Source organism: Giraffa tippelskirchi, chromosome X (genome assembly GCF_054371585.1).
Source record: "Giraffa tippelskirchi isolate mGirTip1 chromosome X, T2T-mGirTip1v1.2.pri, whole genome shotgun sequence".
Lineage (NCBI taxonomy): Eukaryota > Metazoa > Chordata > Mammalia > Artiodactyla > Giraffidae > Giraffa > Giraffa tippelskirchi.
In genome coordinates this window covers 101962786-101989933 of record NC_137289.1, presented here as the reverse complement: position 1 = coordinate 101989933, position 27148 = coordinate 101962786, and the positions used below count along the sequence as shown (strand labels likewise).

At 38.2% G+C, this 27148-nt stretch overlaps 1 protein-coding gene across 4 annotated transcripts in view; it reads right to left on the bottom strand.

Moving 5' to 3' along the window:
- KLF8 (KLF transcription factor 8) overlaps nt 1-27148 on the bottom strand; it is a 200739-nt gene that overhangs the window by 53241 nt on the left and 120350 nt on the right. For 3 of the 4 annotated variants that reach the window (XM_081565517.1, XM_081565518.1, XM_081565520.1), the window contains one exon: nt 9052-9125. The exons of the other annotated variant lie outside the window; for it this stretch is intronic. In XM_081565517.1, the coding sequence (XP_081421643.1) occupies nt 9052-9123 (72 nt within the window). In that variant the 5' untranslated portion in view covers nt 9124-9125. The remainder of the gene's footprint in view (nt 1-9051; nt 9126-27148) is intronic. 4 annotated transcript variants of the gene reach the window in all.

Here is a 27148-nt window from a genome sequence, read left to right as displayed (position 1 = left end):
CAGAACCGACACAAAGTACACCGGAGCCGGGCGTGCCCGTAAACCGAGGCGGGGACCAGGGAGGTGATAAGCCGCACCGCTCCAACAGGGGGGAGCGTGTTCGCCAAACTCCTGGCCGCCTGAGCAGCTCCGACCGGGAACGGCACAAGCCGTGGGCGAAACCGAGTCTGCGCCTTTGTGGAGTAACCCGGAGCCTGAACCTGAGCGGCTTAGACCTGGGAAGTGCACGCATCTCAGGGCCCACTCCCCGGCCCACTCCCCGGCAGAGTAACCTGCAGCCTGAGCAGGGTAGACGGGGAAAGCACACACGCCGTGAGTGGGGGCAAACCCAGTGCGGCCGCGACACTGCGAGCTCACCACACACACACCAGATTTGCAGTGTTCCTTCCTCCCCACAGAACGATTGAAGAAGCGAACCTAAAGAGATCACCACCACCGCTTTGTTGCAGGGCGGAAATTAGATACTGAAGAGATCTCCAAACAGAAGCCAAATAAACAGAGGGAAGCGCTTTGGAAGGGACAGGCCAACAGATTAAAATCCCTGTAGTTAATACTGACTGCATTGAAAAGGACCTATAGATCTTGAAAAGTATAAGCAGGAATAAGGATCTATCTGAAACTGAGCAGATCCCACACTGCTCACAACAGCTCCAGAGAAAGTCCGGGATATATATATTTTTACTATTATTTTTTTTTTAAATTAAATTTTTTTTTTTCTCTTCTTTCCTTTTTCTTCAAGTCCTCTATTACACCTTTAACTTTCATTTTCATAACCCACTATTAACTTGCAAAAAAAAAAAACCCTATTTTTGAAGCAAACTACATACATATATCTTATAACTTTTGTGTTTTCTTTTTTTAATGTTTTTTTCCTGTTTTACTTTTTTTTACTGTTTTACTGTTTTTTTTTTACACTGTTTCCTTTTTTCTTTTTTTTTATATTGTAAGTTTTATAAGAGTCTAACCTCTACTCTAGATTTTTAATCTTTGTTTTACATATTTGATATCAATTTTGTACATTTAAGAACCCAATCTTTAGGACCCATTTTTACTCAGGAGTGTGATCACTGGCCTTATTACTCTCTCCCCCTATTGATGCTCTTTCTTCTCCCCCAGGGATCCTCTATCTCCCACCCTCCTCCTTCTCTTCTCAACCCAATTCTGTGAATCTCTGAGGGTGATCTGGGTACCCGAGAACACTTCAGGAACAGGATACTGCCCAGATCTCTCTCTCCCCTCTTGATTCCTCCCTTTCTACTCATGCTCACCTCTATTACCTTCCTCCCCCCTCTCTATGTATCTCTGTGAACCACTCTGAGGGTTCCAAACTGTGGAAAGCACAGAGGGAAGTGCTTACTGGCTAGATTGCTCTCTCCACATTTGAATTCCCCTAATCCCCTCCTGGTCACCTCAACCCCCCCCACCTCATCTCTCCATGTAACTCAGTGAACCTTTCTGGGTATCCCTCACTGTGGAGAATCTTTTCACCATTAACCTAAAAGTTTTATTATTGAGGCTGTATGGAAGGAGAAGTCTTGAGGCTACTGCAAGAATAAGACTGAAAGCCAGGGGAAACATTAATTAATAAGAGACCATCCAGTAGTCTCCATATATACACTGAAACCAAGCTCCACCCAAGAGCCAATAAGTTCCAGAGCAAGACATACCACGCAAATTCTCCAGAAACGCAGGAACATAGACCTGAGCATCAATATACCGGCTGCCCAGAGGCACACCAAATCCATAGACATCTCAAAAATTAATACTGGTCACTCCATTGCACTCTAGAGAGCAGAAATCCAGCTCCACCCACCAGAACACCGACACAAGCTCCCCCAACCAGGAAGCCTTGACAAGCCACCTGTCCAACCCCACCCACAGTGAGGAACCTCCACAATAAAGAGGAACTTCATACTACCAGAATATAGAAGGGCCACGCCTAACACCGCAATCTAAACAAGATGAAAAGGCAGAGAAATACTCAGCAAGTAAAGGAAAATGAGAAATGCCCACAAAACCAAACAAAAGAGGAGGAGATAGGGAATCTATCTGAAAAAGAATTTAGAATAATGATAATAAAAATGATCCAAAATCTTGAAAGCAAAATGGAGTTACAGATAAATAGCCTGGAGACAAAGATTGAGAAGATGCAAGAAATGTTTATCAAGGACTTAGAGGAAATAAAAAGGAGTCAATATAGAATGAATAATGAAATAAAGGAGATAAAAGACGCTCTGGAAAAAAAAAAAAAGACGCTCTGGAGGGAACCAACAGTAGAATAACGGAGGCAGAAGATAGGATAAGTGAGGTAGAAGATAGAATGATGGAAATAAACGAAGCAGAGAGGAAAAAAGAAAAAAGAATCAAAAGAAATGAGGAAAACCTCAGGGACCTCTGGGACAATATGAAACGCCTCAACATTCGAATCATAGGAGTCCCAGAAGAAGAAGATAAAAGGAAAGGCCATGAAAAAATACTCGAGGAGATAATAGTTGAAAATTTCCCTAAAATGAGGAAAGAAATAGTCACAGAAGTCCAAGAAACCCAGAGAGTTCCAAACAGGATAAACCCAAGGTGAAACACCCCAAGACACATATTAATCAAATTAACAAAGATCAAACACAAAGAACAAATATTAAAAGCAGCAAGGGAAAAACAACAAATAACACACAAGGGGATCCCCATAAGGATAACAGCTGATCTTTCAATAGAAACCCTTCAGGCTAGAAGGGAATGGCAGGACATACTTAAAGTAATGAAAGAGAATAATCTACAACCCAGATTACTGTACCCAGCAAGGATCTCATTCAGATATGAAGGAGAATTCAAAAGCTTTACAGACAAGCAAGAGCTGAGGGAATTCAGCACCACCAAACCAGCTCTCCAACACATGCTAAAGGATCTTCTCTAAACAGGAAACACAGAAAGGATGTTTCAACACGAACTCAAAACAACAAAGTAAATGGCAATGGGATCATAATTATCAATAATTACCTTAAATGTAAATGGGTGGAATGCCCCAACCAAAAGACAAAGGCTTGCTGAATGGATGCAAAAACAAGACCCCTATATATGCTGTCTACAAGAGACCCACCTCAAAACTAGGGACACACATAGGCTGAAAGTGAAGGGATGGAAAAACATATTCCATGCAAACGGAGACCAAAAGAAAGCAGGAGTCGCAATACTCGTTTCAGATAAAATAGACTTTAAAATAAAGGATGTGAAAAGGGACAAAGAAGGACACTACATAAAGATCAAAGGATCAATCCAAGAAGAAGACGTAACAATCATAAATATATATGCACCCAACATAGGAGCACCACAATATATAAGACAAATACTAACAAGTATGAAAGGGGAAATTAACAATAACACAATAATAGTGGGAGACTTTAATACTCCACTCACGCATATGGATAGATCAACTAAACAGAAAATTAACAAGGAAACACAAACTTTAAATGATACAATAGACAAATTAGATTTAATTGATATTTACAGGAGTTTCCACCCCAAAACAATCAATTTTACCTTTTTCTCAAGTGCACATGGAACTTTCTCCAGGATAGATCACATCCTGGGCCATAAATCTAGCCTTGGTAAATTCAAAAAAATTGAAATCATCCCAGCCATCTTCTCTGACCACAATGCAGTAAGATTAGACCTCAATTACAGGAAAAAAACTATTAAAAATTCCAACATATGGAGGCTAAACAACACGCTTCTGAATAACCAACAAATCACAGAAGAAATCAAAAAAGAAATAAAATTATGCATAGAAACGAATGAAAATGAAAACACAACAACCCAAAACCTATGGGACACTGTAAAAGCAATACTAAGGGGAAGGTTCATAGCAATACAGGCGTACCTCAAGAAACAAGAAAAAAATCAAATAAATCAACTAACTCTACACCTAAAGCAACTAGAGAAGGAAGAAATGAAAAACCCCAGGGTCAGTAGAAGGAAAGAAATCTTAAAAATTAGGGCAGAAATAAATGCAAAAGAAACAAAAGAGACCATAGCAAAAATCAACAAAACTAAAAGCTGGTTTTTCGAGAAGATAAACAAAATTGACAAGCCATTAGCCAGACTCATCAAGAAACAACGGGAGAAGAATCAGATCAACAAAATTAGAAATGAAAATGGAGAGATCACAACAGACTCCACAGAAATACAAAGGATCATAAGAGACTACTACCAACAGCTATATGCCAATAAAATGGACAACTTGGAAGAAATGGACAAATTCTTAGAAAAGTATAACTTTCCAAAACTGAACCAGGAAGAAATAGAAGATCTTAACAGACCCATCACAAGCACAGAAATCGAAACTGTAATCAGAAATCTTCCAGCAAACAAAAGCCCAGGACCAGACGGCTTCACAGCGGAATTCTACCAAAAATTTAGAGAAGAGCTAACACCTATCCTACTCAAACTCTTCCAGAAAATTGCAGAAGATGGTAAACTTCCAAACTCATTCTATGAAGCCACCATCACCCTAATTCCAAAACCAGACAAAGATGTCACAAAAAAGGAAAACTACAGGCCAATATCACTGATGAACATAGATGCAAAAATCCTTAATAAAATTCTAGCAAACAGAATCCAACATCATATTAAAAAGATCATACATCATGACCAAGTGGGTTTTATCCCAGGAATGCAAGGTTTTTTTAACATCCGCAAATCAATCAATGTAATATACCACATTAACAAATTGAAAGAAAAAAACCATATGGTTATCTCAATAGATGCAGAAAAAGCCTTTGACAAAATTCAGCATCCATTTATGATAAAAACCCTCCAGAAAGCAGGAATAGAAGGAACACATCTCAACATAATAAAAGCTATATATGACAAACCCACAGCAAACATTATCCTCAATGGTGAAAAATTGAAAGCATTTCCCCTAAAGTCAGGAACAAGGCAAGGATGCCCACTCTCACCACTACTATTCAACATAGTTTTGGAAGTTTTGGCCACAGCAATCAGAGCTGAAAAAGAAATAAAAGGGATACAGATAGGAAAAGAAGAAGTAAAACTCTCACTGTTTGCAGATGACATGATCCTCTACATAGAAAACCCTAAAGACTCTACTAGAAAATTACTAGAGTTGATCAATGAATATAGTAAAGTTGCAGGATATAAAATTAACACACAGAAATCCCTTGCATTCCTACACTCCAAGAATGAGAAAACAGAAAGAGAAATTAAGGAAACAATACCATTCACCATTGCAACAAAAAGAATAAAATACTTAGGAATACATCTACCTAAAGAAACAAAAGACTTATATATAGAAAACTATAAAACACTGATGAAAGAAATCAAAGAGGACACAAACAGATGGAGAAATATACCGTGTTCATGGATTGGAAGAATCAATATAGTGAAAATGAGTATACTACCCAAAGCAATCTATAGATTCAATGCAATCCCTATCAAGCTACCAATGGTATTTTTCACAGAACTAGAACAAATCATCTCACAATTTGTATGGAAATATAAGAAACCTCGAATAGCCAAAGCAATCTTGAGGAAGAAGAATGGAACTGGAGGAATCAACCTGCCTGACTTCAGGCTCTACTACAAAGCCACAGTCATCAAGACAGTATGGTACTGGCACAAAGATAGAAATATAGATCAATGGAACAAAATAGAAAGCCCAGAGATAAACCCACGCACCTATGGACACCTTATCTTCGACAAAGGAGGCAAGAATATACAATGGAGAAAAGACAATCTCTTTAACAAGTGGTGCTGGGAAAACTGGTCAACCACTTGTAAAAGAATGAAACTAGAACACTTCCTAACACCATACACAAAAATAAACTCAAAATGGATTAAAGATCTAAACATAAGACCAGAAACTATAAAACTCCTAGAGGAAAACATAGGCAAAACACTCTCCGACATAAATCACAGCAGGATCCTCCATGACCCACCTCCCAGAATATTGGAAATAAAAGCAAAAATAAACAAATGGGACCTAATTAAAATTAAAAGCTTTTGCACAACAAAGGAGACTATAAGCAAGGTGAAAAGACAGCCTTCAGAATGGGAGAAAATAATAGCAAACGAAGCAACAGACAAACAATTAATCTCAGAAATATACAAGCAACTTCTGCAGCTGAATTCCCGAAAAATAAACGACCCAATCAAAAAATGGGCCAAAGAAGTAAACAGACATTTCTCCAAAGAAGACATACAGATGGCTAACAAACACATGAAAAGATGCTCAACATCACTCATTATTAGAGAAATGCAAATCAAAACCACAATGAGGTATCATTTCACACCAGTCAGAATGGCTGCTATCCAAAAGTCTACAAGCAATAAATGCTGGAGAGGGTGTGGAGAAAAGGGAACCCTCTTACACTGTTGGTGGGAATGCAAACTAGTACAGCCACTATGGAGAACAGTGTGGAGATTCCTTAAAAAACTGGGAATAGAACTGCCATATGACCCAGCAATCCCACTGCTGGGCATATACACCGAGGAAACCAGAATTGAAAGAGACGCGTGTACCCCAATGTTCATCGCAGCACTGTTTACAATAGCCAGGACATGGAAGCAACCTAGATGTCCATCAGCAGACGAATGGATAAGGAAGCTGTGGTACATATACACAATGGAATATTACTGAGCCATTAAAAAAAATACATTTGAATCAGTTCTATTGAGATGGATAAAACTGAAGCCCATTATACAGAGTTAAGTAAGCCAGAAGGAAAAACACCAATACAGTATACTAATGCTATATATGGAATTTGAAAGATGGTAATGATAACCCTATATGCGAGACAGAATAAGAGACACAGATGCATGGAACAGTCTTATGGACTCTGAGGGAGAAGGTGCAGGTGGGATGTTCTGAGAGAATGGCATTGAAACATGTATATTATCATATGTGAAACAGAATGCCATTCCATGTTCGATGCATGAGACAAATGCTCAGGGCTGGGGCAATGGGATGACCCAGAGGGATGGGATGGGGAGGGAGGTGGGAGGGGGATTCAGGATAGGGAACACATGTAAACCCATGGCTGATTCATGTCGATGTATGGGAATAACCTCTACAATATTGTAATTAGCCCACAACTAAAATAAGTAAATTAAAAAAAAAGACTGTATATTGTCACCCTGCTTATTTAACTTATGTGCAGAGTACATCATGAGAAATGCTGGGCTGGAGGAAGCACAAGCTGGAATCAAGATTGCCAGGAGAAATATCAATAACCTCAGATATGCAGATGACACCACCCTTATGGCAGAAAGTGAAGAAGAACTAAAGAGCCTCTTGATAAAAGTAAAAGAGGAGAGTGAAAAAGTTGGCTTAAAGCTCAACATTCAGAAAACTACGATCATGGCATCTGGTCCCATCACTTCATGGGAAATAGATGGGGAAACAGTGTCAGACTTTATTTTTGGGGGCTCCAAAATCACTGCAGATGGTGACTGCAGACATGAAATTAAAAGACTCTTACTGCTTGGAAGGAAAGTTATGACCAACCTAGATAGCATATTTAGAAGCAGAGACATTAGTTTGTCAACAAAGGTCCGTCTAGTCAAGGCTATGGTTTTTCCAGTAGTCATGTTTGGATGTGAGAGTTGTACGGTGAAGAAAGCTGAGCGCTGCAGAATTGATGCTTTTGAACTGTGGTGTTGGAGAAGACTCTTGAGAGTCCCTTGGACTGCAAGGAGATCCAACCAGTCCATCCTAAAGGAGATCAGTCCTGGGTGTTCAATGGAAGGACTGATGTTGAAGCTGAAACTCCAATATTTTGGCCACCTCATGCGAAGAGTTGACTCATTGGAAAAGACCCTAATGTTGGAAAGGATTGGGGGCAGGAGGAGAAGGGCATGACAGAGGATGAGATGGCTGGATGGCATCACCGACTCGATGGACATGGGTTTGGTTAGACTCCGGGAGTTGGTGATGGACAGGGAGGACTGGCGTGCTGTGATTCATGGGGTCGCAAAGAGTCGGACACGACTGAGCGACTGAACTGAGTGAGGTAGATCAACCTAGAGCCTGTTATACAAAATGAAGTAAGTCAGAGGAAAACAAATATTGTATATTAATACATATATACGGAGTCTATAAAAATCATATCAATGAACCTATTTGCAGGGAAGGAATGGAGACATAGATGTAGAGAATGGACTTGACACAGTAAGGGAAGGAGTGAATGGGATGAATGGAGAAATCAGCATCAATATATATATACTAGCATGTGTAAAATAGATAGCAGTGAGAAGTTGCTATATAACACAGGAAGCCCAGTCTGGTGCTCTGTCATGACCTAGAGTGGTGGGATGAGGGGAGAGGAGAGAGGTTCAAGAGGGAGGAGATATATGTATAATTACAGCTGATTTTCATTGTGGTATGGCAGAAACCAACACAACATTTTAAAGCAATTTTCCTCCAATTGAAAAATAAATAAATACATACAGAAATTATTTCTCTATAGATAGGTAGATAGATAAAGATATGTATATTTGGATAGCTATATCGCTATAGATGTAACTTTATTTTAGTTGTAAAGATATACCTTTATATATATATATATATAATTTGTATCTACAGACATATGGAGTAGAGAGATACAGATAGAACACATTTTATGTATATCTGTAGATATAAGGATAGAGAGAGATTGAAAAATATACATTCTGGTGTTTCTGTTTATCTGTAGCATACTGACTAACACACTATCCAAAAGTTATTGTGAAAATCAAATAAGACATTGCATTTAGTCTTCAGAGTGCTTGAAATATGGAACAGTGCTTGATAAATGATTTCTGTTTTCTACCAAGTGTCTAATATTGTCCATATAGCCTTGATCCCAAAGGATATACTTCTTTTATGCCAGTTGAACCAGAAACTCAGGCATCCATGTACTTTCTGGAAACCTCCCTTCTTTCACTCCTTCTCAGTCCCCAACATGTTGTTAGAAAGAAAAATGAGCTTCAGCTCTATGATTACCATGTACTGAACACTATTATGGCTCAATATGAATAGTCATTTTCTTGATAACCAACCTGTTTGAATATATGCATTGAGCCACCTTCTGAATTAAGTTGGACCTTCAAGTTGTTTAAGAGTTGATCCATATCTGGAAAAGAATCAAGGGAAAGACAATTTTAAAATAAAATCTAACCCACTATATGGATACAGTATGCCACTAACCCGGGGTTATACCTGTTTATATTCTATAAATATTATTTTTCAGGACTTACTAGATACTAAGAAGTCAGAATTTGGACATTCTAATTTGCATATTCTGCTCACCAAGATAGCCCTGACTGGTTCCCAGCAGTATTAGCTGCCTCTTTCCCTCACGTCTTCTATGCATATGAATTTGTTTCTTCCAACCTCTCCAACTAGCACTACCTTCATAGGGATATCATTATAGCTACATAGTTTCCAGAATCCTCCCCTTTCTGGCCTAATTCTCATTCCATACAGGAGAGTTCCACCCTCCTGTATGGATATTTACCCTAATGAACTTGTTTACACATCAGTGCCAAATCTCTCTAAAGAAGCATTTTATCTTTCTACTTCTCTTAAACATACAAGCCAAGAGTGGCTAATATAAGTAATTTTCTATTTCTCTTTTAGATAATTTTTCCTCTTTTTTAAAAAAATCAAAGTATAGTTGATCTACAATGTCATATTAGTTGCAGGTGTACAGCACAGTGATTCAGATATATACTCAACTAAAAAAATTCACAACCTAAAAGTTGAGTTATGTATTATTTGGCAGGACTTTTTAGGACTTCAAACATGGGAAGCAGCATCTTGAGTAAACCCTGAGATAACTGCTCCAAGGAAGTAAGGGGGGAGATAGGATATATAGGAGTTTTGCAACACAGGACAGGTAGTCAGAATATCAAAATATTACTGTTAAATAAAACCAGAAATCCCAAGTTAAAGAAATGATTGTGATATTGTAGAGTAGCTGAAAAAAGCCACCAAGTGTTTCCTTTTTCCTCTTAATGAAAGTAAACACTAGGTGGCTTCATTCAGCTACCCTATAACATCATAATCATTTCCATCACTAGTACCTACCAGCACCTCATCAATCAGATTTCTCACTAGTACCTACCAGCACCTCATCAATCAGATTTCCTTTCATTTAGCTACATTCTAATCTCACTAGAGGTGAAAACATAGGGCAAGAAAGATGAAGATACAGCTTGCTTTTTTAAATTTTTTAATTAGTTTATCTATTTTTTAACTTTACAATATTGTATTTGTTTTGCCATACATTGACATGAATCCACCATGGGTGTACATGTTTTCCCCTTCCAGAACCCCCCTCCCACCTCCCTCCCCATCCCATCCCTCTGGGTCATCCCACAGCTTGCTCTTGACTTAATTGGTCAGATTTCAGATCACACTAAGTTTCTCCAAGTTGATTACTATTAGTTTCATTTATGACTTGGTTGCATTTCAAAGGATAGTCTATAAGGCAGTTAATTGTTTTGGATGTCAACTACATTTCTACATTTACCCACAGAAATGTTCATTTTACAGGTCACTTTACAATAGCTGTTTAAGACCTAATGCAGTTAAATGAAAAATCAGCAAGGATACAAATTATAATACAGACACACAAAAGAGTAAAAGATAAACTTATAAATAATTCCTTTATTTATTGACTGTTAGGAGTTGAAGAAAATAGTCTTAATTAGATAATTAGATAGGCAATAACACACAATGAATCTTTTACTGAGATTATGAGGAACATTTCTGGGTCACTATCAAAGAGTTTGGAGAATTCTGACACTCTAAAATACCTTCAATTTTATCTCAAAACACATTTTCTTTTCTTTGATCCATATATATGAGTAGAGCTGTCCATGTATACATTCATCATTTACAAAATATTTATGCATAACTACTATGTGTCAGAGGTTATTCTGGGCTTCCCTGATGGCTCAAATAGTAAAGAATCTGCCTGCAATGCAGGAGACCCAGGTTCAATCCCTGGGTCAGGAAGATCCCCTGGAGAAGGGAATGGCTACTTACTCCACTATTCTTATCTGGAGAATTCCGTGGATAGAGAAGTCTGGCAAGCTACAGTCCATGGGGTCACAAAGAGTGGGGTACAACTGAGGGACTAACACTTTCACTTTCAGAGTTTATATTAGGCACCTTGTTATCAGTTTTAGATCTGGGTCAACCAGACACGGAGAGTCAGCAAGTATAGTAGAGAGCACTGAACTGGGAGTTAGATGCCCAGGAATTACATCCTATAATCTTTGTCAAGTCATTTTTCTTTCTAAGCTTCAACTTCCCCATGTAAAATGAAAAGATTTAAAATTGTTCTCTGCTGAGTCCTAAGGCTTCTATGAAGCCTCTTTAGGGATAGGGGTTGGGGTTAATGGAGGAAGAAATCTAGTAAGGAATAACTACTGCAGAAGTCAGATGCAGAAAACTCAACTCTAATTTCCATTAAATTGTAAACTTTTTGAAAGCAGAGATTTTCACCTTTGATGTTTTCTTCAGTGATGTATTTAAAGGGCTTAGAGTAGTGTTTGGCACATGGTAGTCTTCAATATATTTCTAGAAGTTTTTGATGAGTGACAGGAAAGGAGAATGAAGTGTGTCTTCTCAATATAGGAAATGGACAAAAGTGGAAAAGAATAAAGGAAAATTAGAGAGGTTAATGTATAAGAGATGTTTGAGGTGTAATTAACTGTGAAGTATAAGGTGCCAGAGAGGGCAGCCATCTCTGATTTTAAGAAGGAGGGGGAAAGGAGGTGCAATTGTAGAAAAAGAATGCCTGGTCAGATAATTTTCATACTGCACAGGCGGGCCATAATGAAGCCAGGAGAGCTTGCTTGGTCGCTGCCAGAAAAATCTGTAGGAGAGAGGTGAGAGAATTTGGTACTTCCTCTCCATTCATCCAGGACTTCCCTGGTGGCTCAGACGGTAAAGCGTCTGCCTACAGTGCAGGAGTCCCAGGTTCAATCCCTGGGGCGGGAAGATCTCCTGGAGAAGGAAATGGCAACCCACTCCAGTATTCTTGTCTGGAAAATCCCATGGACGGAGAAGCCTGGTAGGCTACAGTCCTTGGGATCACAAAGAGTCAGACACGACTGAGCGACTTCACTTTCACTTTCTCCATTCATCCATCCTTCGACTAAGCTTTGTTATTTCTAGCCAAGAGAATTTCAACAGCCCTTTCTTATCTGCTCTTCCTCAATTCCTATGGATTATGAAACAACAGGGTTGAGGAAGCAGAGTGGCATTGATAAGCTATTTAACACCTGTGAACCTCACTTCCTTTACCTGACAAGAGGTAGGGGAAATGACACATCTATAGGGTTAATGTGAGGATTCAATGGATTAGTACAAGTAAACACACTTAAAATAGCTCTTAGCATATAAAAAAGTTCTCAATATAATTAGCCATTGTTATCATCACTGCCATTATTATTATTAAGGGTAAGAATTTTTCTCTCTGGCCCAGAAGAATATCTCCTAGGCATCAGACACGTTGTTTATACTCAGTGTGCTTACAAACCTTCTTCACCTCCTATATTTACAATCTAAATTGTTTAGCACAACTATCAATCCATTCTTAGTCTCAGTGATTGATGGTCAGTCACCTTTGACTCTTCTCTATCTCCAGCCAATTGGTTATCAGATGCAATAAACTGTACTGCAGAAATATGTCTTAAACCTAGCTTATCATCTCCCAGCCACTTCCCATTCTTGTCCATACATCATATTACCTAGGTTCATATCCTGGTTCTGCAACTTTGTAACATTAAGACTTTGGGCAATTTTTTTCCATCACCCTTTGTCTGTTTCCTCAACTATAAAATCAGGATAATAATAGTACCAGATCGTAAGATTTATCAATTTAATATGTGTTCAAACGTTTAAAACATTACCTGGCAAAAAGGCATTGTCTCTTTCCCTTACCATAAGGTGAGCCCCACAATAGCTACTTCATCTTGTTCTTCTCTGTATCCCTTTCTTTTAGCAGAGTACTTCCTCTATACAGTGTGCTAAAGTCCAGTGAATGGTCATGAGAATAAGAAAGGTTATTTAATGGCAGTAATACTTTAATGCAAAATAATATTAATATTACTTAATGGCAATAATCAAGGAGTCTGAAAAAAATACTTTTTGTCCCATCTATATCACAAATATTTTAGTCAAATGGCACAAAGTGGATAGCTGACAGTTAGAGGAATGTCTCAGCCATTTCTGGTTAGTGTCCTCTCACTCAAAGAACAGCCAGTTGGAATAGCCACTAGAAAACCCTGAACAACATTCTAAATGTTGGTAAGAATGAGTAAAGGGAAAGCTATTAGGAAGGTATATATGCTTCTCTCTAAAAAAAAAAAAATGTTTTCTTTAATATATAACAAGACAAAATTTAAAACAGAAGGAAATTAAGGTTTACAGAACAGTCTTAAAGAAAACTCAAGTATTTTTCAAGGACTTTATAAACTTGTTGCTTTTCTCTAGAGTTGGAGCCACCCTTCAAAGCATCTGGGACTAAGACACTGCTCAGAAACTGTTAAAGAATTGGTCAGGAAATACCCAAAGGGGGTTTGATTATGTCCTGGGCCATTGATATGTGAACCATATGGGCAGGAGGGCTTCAGAAATGCAAATCACCTACTTAAGATAATAGCCATTATTCTGCTTGAATTGGCTCTTCAAGCCTTTGTGTCTAGAAGCTGGACTTTCTTGGATTTCCCTGGCATCACAGTGGTTAAGACTCAGTGCTTCCATTATATGGGTGTTGGAGGGTGGGGGGAGAGTGGGGGTACGTGTTCCATCCCTGATCCCCTTACGGGGGAACTAAGATCCTGAATGCTGAATGGCATGGCCAAAAAAAAAAAAAAGAAAGAAAGAAACAGTCTAGAAGCTGGACTTTCTGGTTCTTCTCTTAAGGAAGGGAGTACTGGAGGGAAAAATGGAGAGAGGGAGGAAGATTGAGTCCCATCCATAGCAGGTCAGTGTCTCATATGTGCAAAACATCACAAACCATGTACCTGGGACTATGATCATAGAAATTTCATAAGATTATACTACTTTTGTCATGTTCCAAGTTTATTTTGTTACCCACTGTATTCCATAGTGATCTGCTTGTTTTATAAACGTGAACAGTGCCTTCAAAGGACAGGAGCAGGTACTGTTGTTCATTGTTCAGTCACCAAGTTGTGACCAACTCTTTGTGACCCCATGGACTGCAGCACATCAGGCTTCCTTGTCCTTCACCATCTCCTGCAGTTTGCTCAAATTCATGGCCATTGAGTCAGGGATGCTATCTAACCATCTCATCCTCTGCCACTCTCTTCTTTTGCCTTCAATCTTTCTTAGCATTAGGAGCAGGTGACTGACAAGTAAAAACACATCCCACTGCTTGGCCAGAATTGAGGAGAAAAAAGTGTCTAGGGATGAAGTGAGAAGTTAAATCTTTGAGGGAAACAAAGCAGAGTCACTGGAGTCTACAACTACAAAAGGAAGCAAAGCATTGGGGATCCTGACACTGACCTATGAAGTCCTTTGTATCTTAACAAGATAGAGCATTTTGCAATACAAATAATAATCCTTCATGTGCATCTACATAACTTTACAGTAGGGAAATAGATAGCTTTCATGTATCATTCCCATTTCACAGGAAATTAATTTGGAGGGCCAAGGTCATATAGTTTAAAAGTGATGGAGTCAGAACCAGAACTCTTATTCTCTAACTCAAATTACAGTACTTACAGTACCCCCTCATTTCTAAAAAAGTTTCTGCTAAAAGAAAAACAAATTTAAGGACAACAAATCAATCATTTCAGAAGATCTTGAGCAGATACCACTCACTTTCAGCCTCTGACATATAAGAAATTCTGGAACTGCTTGAAAAATGAAAAATCAATGTTTTAGGGTTTTGAGATTATAGGTATTTTTAAAAAGCATTTCTTATGTCTCTTATATTAGAAAAAGGTAACTATAGGCCAATTAGATACACATATATTTTCAGACAGTTTAATTGTATATCTTCCAGGGGAATAGAAAGTTTTACGATAGCCCTCTAGGAAAATCTTCAAGATTGAAGCTACTCTGAGCATGACATTAACAACAAAATGGTGATAAAATAACAATAATTACCAACAGTCACTGAGTACTTACTATGTGCTAGGTACGGTGCTGCTAAAAGAATGAGTACATATATTAGCTCATTTAATCCTCATAATTCTAAGAGTGGGCACATTATTTCTCCATTTTTCAAATGAGCAAACTGAGACACAGAAAGATGAAGAAGCTTATCCCCAAATCTTCCAGTTAGTAATGGTAGAACTGAGATTTGAATCTCAGCACTCTAGAGCTATAATTCTCCTTGACCTGGGTGACAGTGAGATCTCCCAATCTCTACTTGAAGATTATATAATTGAGGGTAAATCGTTGCTAGTAAAAAATACTTAATAAAAGGAAACTGCAAGATCCTCCACTTCCCTGATTTCTTCCCAAAAGAGTCATACATATCACCATAGGAACCATCAGAAAACTCAAAATCAAAGAACCTCCTCTTGTGGCATCTCAGCAGGTATGATTTTTCTATTCAAGAGTCTCAACATACACAAAACCTAGAGGCTGTCTGAGGTATATAGTCCAAATTATAGGAACCACCACCAGAGAAGGTATTCAGAAGTGGCTCCAAGACAAGAAATGCCTATAGCTTCTTTTCTCAGCTTTCCTGAATGTGACTAAAGAAACTAGGGGCAACTGAAATGCTAAAAACAAAACATGAATTTAAGAGGAAAGAACGTGTTGCCATGAGGAAAGTGAAGACTGCATGTATCATGTGAAAAACTGAAGTTGAATATTGCATCATTATTATAATAATCAGCTAAGCTTGAAAGAGTGAAGTAATGTGAGGTAATTAAAAGATAAGGTGATAAGAAACACAAGAAAAGAGTTGAGCAAGTCATTTGACTTTTCCAATACCTCAGGTTTTTCATCTGCAAAATAGAGATGCGTCAGCTTAACCCTATCCCTCAAAGGGTTGTCATGAAGTTTATTGTGACAACAAATATAATAATTCTTTATAAGATGTAAATGTGAAATTTCCATATAAGATTTTAGGAATACTTTTGTCAGAAAATCCAAAACTAAATTACACAAAAGTATGTTTCTCTGGTGGCTCAAATGGTAAAGAGTCTGCCTGCAGTGCAGGAGACCCGTGTTCGATCTCTGGGTTGGGACGAATCCCTGGAGAAGGAAATAGCAACCCACTCCAGTATTCTTGCCTGGAAAATCCCATGGATGGAGGAGCTTGGCAGGCTACAGTCCATGGGGTAGCAAAAAGTCGGACACGACTGAGCAACTTCACTTATGCACAATATGTACAGTCACACTTTAAAGATCCAAGCCACTCACAATAACAATACCTAATCTTACAATTTTTGTATTCTCATGTGAGTTTATGTTCTAACAAAATCACCTACAAGGTGTTCAGAGGCTGATGTTAAGCTCCATTTTCTTTTTCACAGAAAACCCAAATATGCATGAAAGAAAAATCACCCTAGAATGTGCTAGAGATTAAGGTTCTTGATTCTGGAAAGTTAAAGGGAATTATTACAAATGTTTAAAACTAGTAATGTAAGTGGATTTGAGGGTCAATGATTTCCAGAGCCAAGTTTTAGTTCTAGTTCAATTACCAAATTGTTGAATAACTTTGGACATGTCCCATCACTTAGCATAGAAAGTGGAAATAACTCTTACTCACAAGATCATTGTGAACCTCACAGGATCATTGCAAGGATCAACTGAGTAGATTTAAAAGTATTGTATAAATTAACCTCAGATTTCTCAAATTAGTCCCCTTGTTCTCCATCAAACAGGTAAATTTATTTTTAAAAAATCTAACATGCAAGAAATTGATAGAATTTACGTTAAAAGTGCTATAGTTAAAGAAGTCAGCATGAACAATGGGAAAATCTTTTACCTAGGAGCCGAAGACCTGTGTTGTATTCCACTGTTATCTAGGAGTGTCATTTTGAGTAAACTATTTAGCCCTTTTCAGGTCTCCTCCAGTTATAACACTATGATATATGACAGAGGACATAGATGGAAGTTTGACCTATAGTTTCCCAAGTTTCTGCTTAATCTGTTAAAGTGATATCAAGGAAAACAGTTAATTTCTCCATAAACCATTAAACAAACTTGAGTTCACTCTTACAGCATTAAAAAAACACAATATTTTATTTTAGATAACTGCAAATGCATACAAAAGTAAAGATGAATTCCATGTGCCTATTCCCACCTATTCTCAGCTTCAGTGATTTTCAGCCATGGGAAATCTTGTTTCATCTGTATCTCCAACTCACTTTCCCATAACAGATATCATGTCAATTCATTTCTATGGTATATCCAAAGGGACATATTTAATCTTCACAATCTCTCTGAGGTAAGTACTGCTGATTACATTATGTACATGAAGAAATATGGACTCAGAAAAATTAATAATCCCAAGGTCACAAAGCTGGTAAATGACTTGGATTTGAATCTAGGGATGATGTCTGATACCAATGCTCTTTTCTTCCCTTAAAGTAATTGCTACTATCTTACACTTTGAAACAGTTTGATGATTTTTGAAATAATAATAATGGAGATGTTTTTATATGTTAGCAGTATGCTCTACTATTGAACATTTGAAACGAGTATTAAAGGATTCTCAGTGACTGTGATGTTAATCATCAGACAAAACCTTAAGGAATACAGAGGTCCAGCTTGGCACTGAAGAATTGGTTTAGAAAAAGGGCAAAAAGCCGTAGCAATATAAGCTCATTGCTCTGCAAAATCATGTAAAATCTCATGCAATCCACTTTATTACTTTATACTATTGTTTCATGCAACAGTCTCCTCCAACAAATGAAACATGGTGCCACTGCAGCAACCAAAACGAATATAAAACAACACAGTGTTCTTTGCCCATGCTTGGTACAAGTGCTTAAGGGCAGCCACTTCTATCTTTTGAATGGCCTCTCCACTCACTGTCTGAGCTACCTGACTAATGAGCACCAAGGCAAGTAATCGTATAAGAGTCTTGAAGAAGTGAAGTGAAGTCGCTCAGTCATGTCCGACTCTTTGCAACCCTATGGACCGCAGCTTACCAGGGTCCTTCATCCATGGGATTTTCCAGGCAAGAGTACTGGAGTGGGTTGCCATTTCCTTCTCCAGGGGCTCTTCCCAACCCAGGGATTGAACCCGAGTCTCCCGCATTGTAGGCAGACGCTTTAACATCTGAGCCACCAAGGAAGTCATACGAGTCCTGGGACATCTCAATTTTCAGTACCTATGGAGGCCATGTAAATAAAGTTATCAATAACATTAATTGTTGTTATTTTCAAGGCTACATACTGATTCTAGGATCTAGTTACAAAAAATAAACAAAAAGCTGGAGGAGCTATATTGTACATATTTATCAGAACTAATCTTTAAAATAAGAAAATGAATAAACTTTTGTTATACATTCTTATTTTAATTGAAGATGAAACAACTACATCATTGACAGCACTGAAAGAAAAAAAAGAGCTAGAATAAACAGCCCCGAATAATTAAAAATTAAATATCTGTTCAGCATTGTGAAGACCTTTCTGAGGATATTGTACCTTGTTTTTGAGTTTGTATTACAAGGGAAGTGAAATGGAAGAGAAAGCAGGAAAAATGAAACGAATTCTAGAGAAATAAATGATCAATTTTTAAAAAAGGAAAAAAAAATGGACCTCAGTTGATAAATCTGGATCAGTACATTTGGCAAAAAAGAAGTAAGGGCAAGGAAGGCTGTCCTGATAACTGCATTCAAAGGCACATGTTAGGTATTAGGAGAAAGCAGAATTGCATGTTATTACTGGAGATTACAGCTGACTTGAGGATTTTACTAATGATAGCCAATTCTTTATAGATAACTTTATAGACATAAATACTCAACACTGTAGTATAAACTGTGTATGTATGTATGTATGTATATATATATATATATATATATATGGGGGGTAGCAGATAGTACCAAGCTTCTACCTGGTCTTTACTGAATCTCTACCTTCAAGTGTTTTGCAATACAGGTCAGATAGAGAAAATTGGCAGTCCATTGCAGATGCTGCCCTGGTTCTTACAGCAATGTTAAAAATTAAAATCAAAATAGCTGATAATATTTCTTCCTCTCATCTCTTTACTTTTAATTTTTTATTGAAATATAGTTGATTTACAATGTTTGTTAGTTTGTACAACAAAGTGATTTAGTTATACATATATGTATATATGTATATTCTTTTTTTTACATTCTCTTTTAAAAGGAGATTTCTTTTTTTAAATAATTCTATTTCCTTACAGAGAAAACCCTAAAGATACTAACAGAAAATTAAACAGAGCTAGTCCATGAATTTAGTAAAGTCACAGGATACAAAACCAATACACAGAAATCACTTGCATTCCTATACATTAACAATGAAAATTCAGAGAAATTAAGGAATCAATTTCATTTACCATTGCAAATAAAAGAGTAAAATACATAAGGATAAACTTACCTAAGGAGACAAAAGAACTGTATACAGAAAACTATAAGATACTGATAAAAGAAAGCAAAGACGACATTAACAGATGGAGAGAGATACCACATTCCTGAATTGGAAGAATCAGTACTGTGAAAATGATTCTACTATCCAAAGCAATCTACAGATTCAATGCAATCCTTATCAAACTACCAATGGCAGTTTTCACAAAACTACAAGAAAGAATTTTACACTCTGTAAGGAAACACAAAAGACTCAATTAGTCATAGCAATCTTGAGAAGAAGAACGGAGTTAGAGGAATCAACCTTCCTGATTTAAGACTATACTACAAAGCTACAGTCATCAAGACAGTATGGTACTGGCACAAAAACAGAAATATAGACCAAAAGAACAAGACATAAAGCTCAGAGATAAACCCACACCACCTATGGGTACCTTATCTTTGATAAAGGAGACAAGAATATACCATGGAGAAGATAGTCTCTTCAATAAGTGGTACTGGGAAAACTGGACATGTAAAAGATTAAATTAAAGCACTTCCTAACAGCATAGGGAAAGAAACTCAAAATGGAATAAAGACTTAAATGTAAGAGAAGAAACTCTTAAAGTCATAGAGGAAAACATAAGCAGAACCCTCTTTGACATAAATCACAGCAAGATCCTCTATGATTCATCTCCCAGAGTAATGGTAATAAAAACAAAATAAATAAATGGGACCTAATTAAACTTAAAAGCCTTTGCACAGCAAAGGAAACTATAAAGAAGGGGAAAGAACAACCCTCCGAATGGGAAAAAATAACAGCAAATGAAACAACTGACAGAGGATTAATCTCCAAAATATACAAGCAGGTCATAAGGATCAATACCAGAAACACAAAGAATTCAACAAACTTCAGAAAGTGGACAGAAGATCTAAACAGACATTCTTCCAAAGAAGACATACATATGGTTAATAAACACATGAAAAGATACTCAATATCATTCATTATTAAAGAAATGCAAATAAAAAAAAAAACTACAAAGAGGTATCATCTCAAATCAGTCAGAATGGCCACCATAAAAAGAATCTACAAACAATAAATGCTGGAGAGGGTGTGGAGAAAAGGGAACCCTCTTGCACTGTTGGCGGGAATATAAATTGATACAGCCACTATGGAGAACAATATGGAGATTTCTTTTAAAAAAACCTAGGAATAAAACTATTATATACCCAAAAAAATCCTACTACTGGGCATATAACCTGAGAAAACCATAATTGAAAAATACACATGTACTTCAATGTTCATTGCAGCATTATTTACAATAGATAGGACATGGAGGCAACCTTGATGTCCATCAACAGATGAATGGATAAAGAAGTTGTGATACATATATATACAATGGAATATTACACAGCCATAAAAGGAACACATTTGAGTCAGTTCCAGTGAAGTGGATGAACCTAGAGCTTATAATACATAGTGAAGTAAGTCAGAAAGAGAAAAACAAATATCATACATTAACACATATATGGAATTTAGAAAGAGGGTACTTTCTAGATCTAGAAAGATGAACCTATTTGCACTGCAACAACAGAGATGCAGACATAGAGAACAGACTTGTGGACACAGTAGAGGAAGGAGAGGGTCGGACAAATTGAGAGAGTAGCATTGAAACATATACATTACCATTTGTAAAATAGATAGCCAGTGGGAATTTGCTGCATGATGCAAGGAGATCAAAACCATTGCTCTGTGACAAATTAGAGAGGTGGGATGGGGTGGGAGGTGGGAGTCAGGTTGAAGAAGGAGGTCGACATATGTATACTTATGGCTGATTCATGTTGATGTATGGCAGAAACCAACACAATATTGTAAAGCAATTATCTTCCAATTAAAAATAAATTTAAAAATTCCATTTCCTGCTTTTCCACAAAAGTTGAGAGATCTTACAGCATGGAATCTACATTGGCACAAGAGAAAAATTAGCTGTAGGTGATAAATGGTTTCTCCCTTTATACAGGACATGATTTTTCATCTTATTGGATCCTGTAGAGATCCGAGGTCCTAAGTCTACACAGTGAGATATAACTATGCATAAAACAATAACAACCAACCATTACAAGATAACAGATGCTGAAATGCTTAATTATGATTTGAGGATAGGAACATCAATTAGAAGAGGACATAATTGACAGTGAAATAGAAAAAATTCCAAAGTAATTGTCTGTGGTGAGGTCACCCTGAGGAAATAAGATCAGTCAATAAGTGACAGAAAGGGAATTCAGATGAGAGGAAAAGTAGATTATAAACTCTCTGAAGACAAGCGTTCACTACTCTAACTCCAGCTTCTAGCATAATGCCTAGAACTTTGTAGGCCCCCAGTAAATGATCATGGAGCAAAAAGAGAGTGACATAATTTTTAAAATGTGTTTTAGGGAAGACATTCTGACCATAGCCTACAGAATAGGGGGGGTAAAAAGATTCAAGTTAGAACTAGAAGCTATTGGATTATTTTATGTGTATTGTGGTAAGACCTTACATAGGTGTCACAAACTCAACCTAGAAGAGTCAGATAGATGAAGATCACCTAGGCCAGATGTAGAATATCATGGTCTGAGAATACATGTTCTGTCTAAAAAGGAAAGGAGAAAGCAGTTTACCAACTCTAGGCAACTGTTGACAGAAAGGAATACTGGTTCAGTATCTTCTGATTAGTTAAGAGAAGATGGAATTCTAGAGTTTTAAGTAAAATATGAAAATGTTGGCAATCAACCATTTTTTAGGAGTGTGAGTCCAGGAAAACGGACATACTTCTACAGACTGAATTGTGTCCCTCTACGAATTCATATGTTGAACTCCCATCACCCAGTGTGACTGTATCTGAAGATAAGGATTTTATGGAAGTAATTAAGGTTAAATGAGGTCATAAGGGTAGAGTCTTCATCCAATGAGATTAGTATCCTTATAAGAACAGACATCAGGGAGCTCACTCTCTTTCTCCAAGAGCACAAAGAAGAGGTCATATGAGCAGGGAGAAGGCAGCCATCTACAAGCCACGAAGAGGGCCCACAAGAGAACCCAATCATGTTGGTATTCTGATTTTGGACTTCCAATCTTCAGAACTACAAGAAAATAAATTTCTGTTGTTTAAACCATACAGTTTGTACATTATTTTGTTATGGCAGCCCTAGCAGACTAATACATACACTTATAAACTTTTTTTTTATTGCTACTACAAACAACACTGCAAAAGTTTGGAAATATCTTAACTGTCATTCAATAGAAAACTGTTTAAATTGGGGCTCATCCATATAATAAAAAATTCTGCAGTCATGCAAGACAATGAGTTATTTCTTTACATATATGTGTGTGTGTGTGTGTACAGGTCCCCAAAGTATATTTTTAAGGAGACAAAGCAAAGAACAAAACAATATGCAGAGTATGTTACTATAAAGGGAAGGGGGAGAAAAAATACTCATTTGTTTGATATGCATAAAATGTCTGTGGAAGAATTTACAATAAACATAACTTTAGTTGCCTGAGGCAACTAAGGGACAAGACTAGGGGGAGACTCTTCATTGTATATCACTTTGTATATTTCACATTTTGAGCAGTGTGGAATGCATTACTAATTTAAAATGCATTTTTAAAGCAAACTTTTATCAATTTAGAGGAAACACAACAAATGTGTAGGCTATATTTAGTCTGTAGGCTAATTGGTTGCACCTATGGACTAAATTTGGAAAATAAGCAGTGGCCACAGGACTGGAAAAGGTCAGTTTTCATTCCAATCTCAAAGAAAGGCAATACCAAAGGATGCTCAAACTACCGCACAATTGCACTCATCTCACAAGCTAGTAAAGTAATGCTCAAAATTCTCCAAGCCATGGTTCAGCAATATGTGAACCATGAACTTCCAGATGTTCAAGCTGGTTTTAGAAAAGACAGAGGAACCAGAGATCAAATTGCCAACATCCACTGGATCGGAGAAAAAGCAAGAGAGCTCGAGAAAAACATCTATTTCTGCTTTATTGACTATGCCAAAGCCTTTGACTGTGTGGATCACAATAAAGTGTGGAAAATTCTGAAAGAGACCACCTGACCTGCCTCTTGAGAAACCTGTATGCAGGTCAGGAAGCAACAGTTAGAACTGGACATGGAACAACAGACTGGTTCCAAATAGGAAAAGGAGTACGTCAAGGCTGTATATTGTCACCCTGCTTATTTAACTTATTTGCAGAGTACATCATGAGAAACGCTGGGCTGGAGGAAGCACAAGCTGGAATCAAGATTGCCGGGAGAAATATCAATAACCTCAGATATGCAGATGACACCACCCTTATGGCAGAAAGTGAAGAGGAACTAAAGAGCCTCTTGATGAAAGTGAGAGAGGAGAGTGAAAAAGTTGGCTTAAAGCTCAACATTCAGAAAACTAAGATCATGGCATCTGTTCCCATCACTTCATCGCAAATAGATGGGGAAACAGTGTCAGACTTTATTTTTGGGGGCTCCAAAATCACTGCAGATGGTGACTGCAGTCATGAAATTAAAAGATGCTTACTCCTTGAAAGGAAATTTATGACCAACTTAGATAACATATTAAAAAGCAGAGACATTACTTTGTCAACAAAGGAAAGTCTAGTCAAGGCTATGGCTTTTCCAGTAGTCATGTATCGATGTGAAAGTTGGAGTATAAAGAAAGCTGAGCACAGAAGAATTGATGCTTTTGAACTGTGGTGTTGGAGAAGACTCTTCAGAGTCCCTTGGACTGCAAGGAGATCCAACCAGTCCATCTTAAGGGAGATCAGTCTTGGGTGTTTATTGGAAGGACTGATGTTGAAGTTGAAACTCCAACACTTTGGCCACCTCATGCGAAGAGTTGACTCATTGGAAAAGACCCTAATGCTGGGAAGGATTGGGGGCAGGAGGAGAAGGGGACAACAGATGAGATGGTTGGATGGCATCACCGACTCGATGGACATGAGTTTCAGTAAACTCTGGGAGTTGGTGATGGACAAGGAGGCCTGGTGTGCTGTGATTCACGGGGTCACAAATAGTTGGAAACGACTGAGTGACTGAAGTGATGGACTAAATATAGGTGGTGGCAATTAGAATAAAAAGAAAGGAACTGAGCCAGATAAAAAGAGAAAAAAAAAAAAAACAAACAAAACATATCCCTTGGCAACCAAGTAGACAAGGAAACGGAGGCAGAGGAAAGAGTTGAAGTGAGAATTTTGAACACAAAATATGGGAACCTCAACAACTATGCTTCCCCTTTGCTTACTACACTGTCATGCATTCTTCTAAATGTTTTTACAAAATTAACACTTTTATTCCTTACTGCAACCCTATGGGGTAGTTTCTACTATTATCCTCAACGAAAATATGAGAAAACTCAAGTGCAGAGTTTAAATAACTTAACCAAGATTATGATGATGGTAAATTGCAGGACCAGGTAAGTTAAAAGAAGTCTTGAATGAGCCATAAGGGAATAGTCTAGGGGTGATGATAGATTCTATTTTAGAAATGAGTTTGAGGTTACAACAAAATATCAAATACCTGGATTTCGCTTTAGAGCTAGGTTATGTGCATGCTTTTGTGTGCTAAGTCACCTTAGTTGTGTCTGACTCTTTGTGACCTTATGGACTGTAGCCCACCAGTCTTCTCTGTCCATGAGATTCTCCAGTCAACAATACTGGAGTGGGTTGCTATGCCCTCCTCTAGGGGATCTTTCCAACCCAGGAATCAAACCCTCATCTCTTATGTCTCATGCATTGGCAGGCGGGTTTTTTTTTTTTTTTTTTTTTTTTTTTTTTTTACCACTAGTGCCACCTGGGAAGCCCAGAGTTAAGTTACAGCTGTTTAAAATGTTTAATACTTTCAGAGTTTGGATTGTCCACATTACATTTACGTTGTCTAAGTACACAGATATCTAATTTTTTTTTATACCTATCTTGTTACAGACTTTAAAATCCAGCTTCCGGTCTCACTGTATTACCATCATTAAAAATATAAAAGAGGGGGACTTTCAAGATGGCAGAGGAATAAGACGGGAAGACCACCTTCTGCACCCCAAATATATTAAAAATAATTTGCATATGGAACAGTTTCAACAGAACATCTCCTAAATGCTGGCAGAGGACCCCGGACTTCTAGAAAGCAAACCAATCTGCTCGGAATGATGTAGCCCAAAAGATAAAGATGAAAAGGGAGACAAAGGAGTTTGGGAGGGGGACTTGTGCCCCAGGAAGGGCGTCATGAAGGAGGAAAAGATTCTGCACACTAGTAAACTCCCTCACAGGCTGGGTCAGAGGGGATCTTCAGAACCTGAGGAGAGTGCAGCAAAACAGGTGTTCCAAAGGTAAAACAGAAAATTCACCACAGAGATTGTGCTGAATGGCATTTTCCAGGGTAGAAGTGGCTCACATTATGGTGTCTGCCCACAGTGAGTGGCAGCTGGGTGTGGAGGCTCAGGCCTTAGGGGTCAGTCTGCAGGGAGGGGACCAGGGTTGACTGCTGTTAAGATACTCTGAGGGGGCTAATGTGACTGCAGAGGCAGACCAAAGAAAATGCTGGGGCCGCCAGAGAAGCAAAAGATCGTTCCCGTGGAAAGGCTCTAATGCCGTGCTCTAAATCCACACATTCACAAAACAAAGAACCATGCCCTAGTGAAAACCAAAGAAGGGTGAGCCAGCTGTGGTCTACTGCCCCAGAGCCAGAAAAGCAGGTAGAGGGCCAGAGGCAGAAGGCAAGGGGCCGCTATGGTAACAATCCCAGAGATTATAACTACCACCAAGCTATAAGCAGCCATGGGTCACTATGCACATCTTCCTGGGAGCCTGAGCGGCTTTCCTCTGCCAAGAGTCCCACAGCCTAGGATCACCTCCCCTGGGGACATGCACAACCCACCTCAGAGTGTGGTGACCTTCCACAGGTACCAGCCATAGCAAGCACTCCCCACACACCCCAGTGTCATCTGCTGTACCTCTCCCTCTTCCCAGCACAACTGAGCAAGTCAGCCCTAAAAAACAGTTACTTTGCCCCCTGTGTCTGGGCGCAGAACAGACACTGGAGAGACTTACAAGCAGCTGCTGCTGCTGCTGCTAAGTCGCTGCAGTCATGTCCAACTCTGTGCGACCCCATAGACGGCAGCCACTAGGCTCCTCCGTCCATGGGATTCTCCAGGCAAGAGTACTGGAGTGGGTTGCCAGGTCCCAAAACCAAAGTGGAATGCCAGGAGCTGTGTAAGCAAAGAAAAGAAAGGGAAACCTCCCCAGAAGTGGCAGGTGCAATGATTTAAATTCTTGCAATTAGCCTGTGCTTTAGGGGCAACTGTAGAATTTGAGAGTAAGTACAAGCTGGAGCAAGGGAAGATGTAAGTCTGAGCTGACCCCACACTACCCACAACTGGTCCAGAGACCTTTCTAGGGTATACTGGAGTAATTTCTGAGTAAGCAAATCAACTGGAGCAGAAAAACAGACGAATCACTTGGATATTCTTCTCACTACCATTCTATATATCTCCCCCTCTTTTTTTCCCCTTTTTTAAATCTCATATTGTCCCGAATATGGATTATTTTTACTACTTTAATTTTTACTTTTTATATCCTTTTTCTTAAAA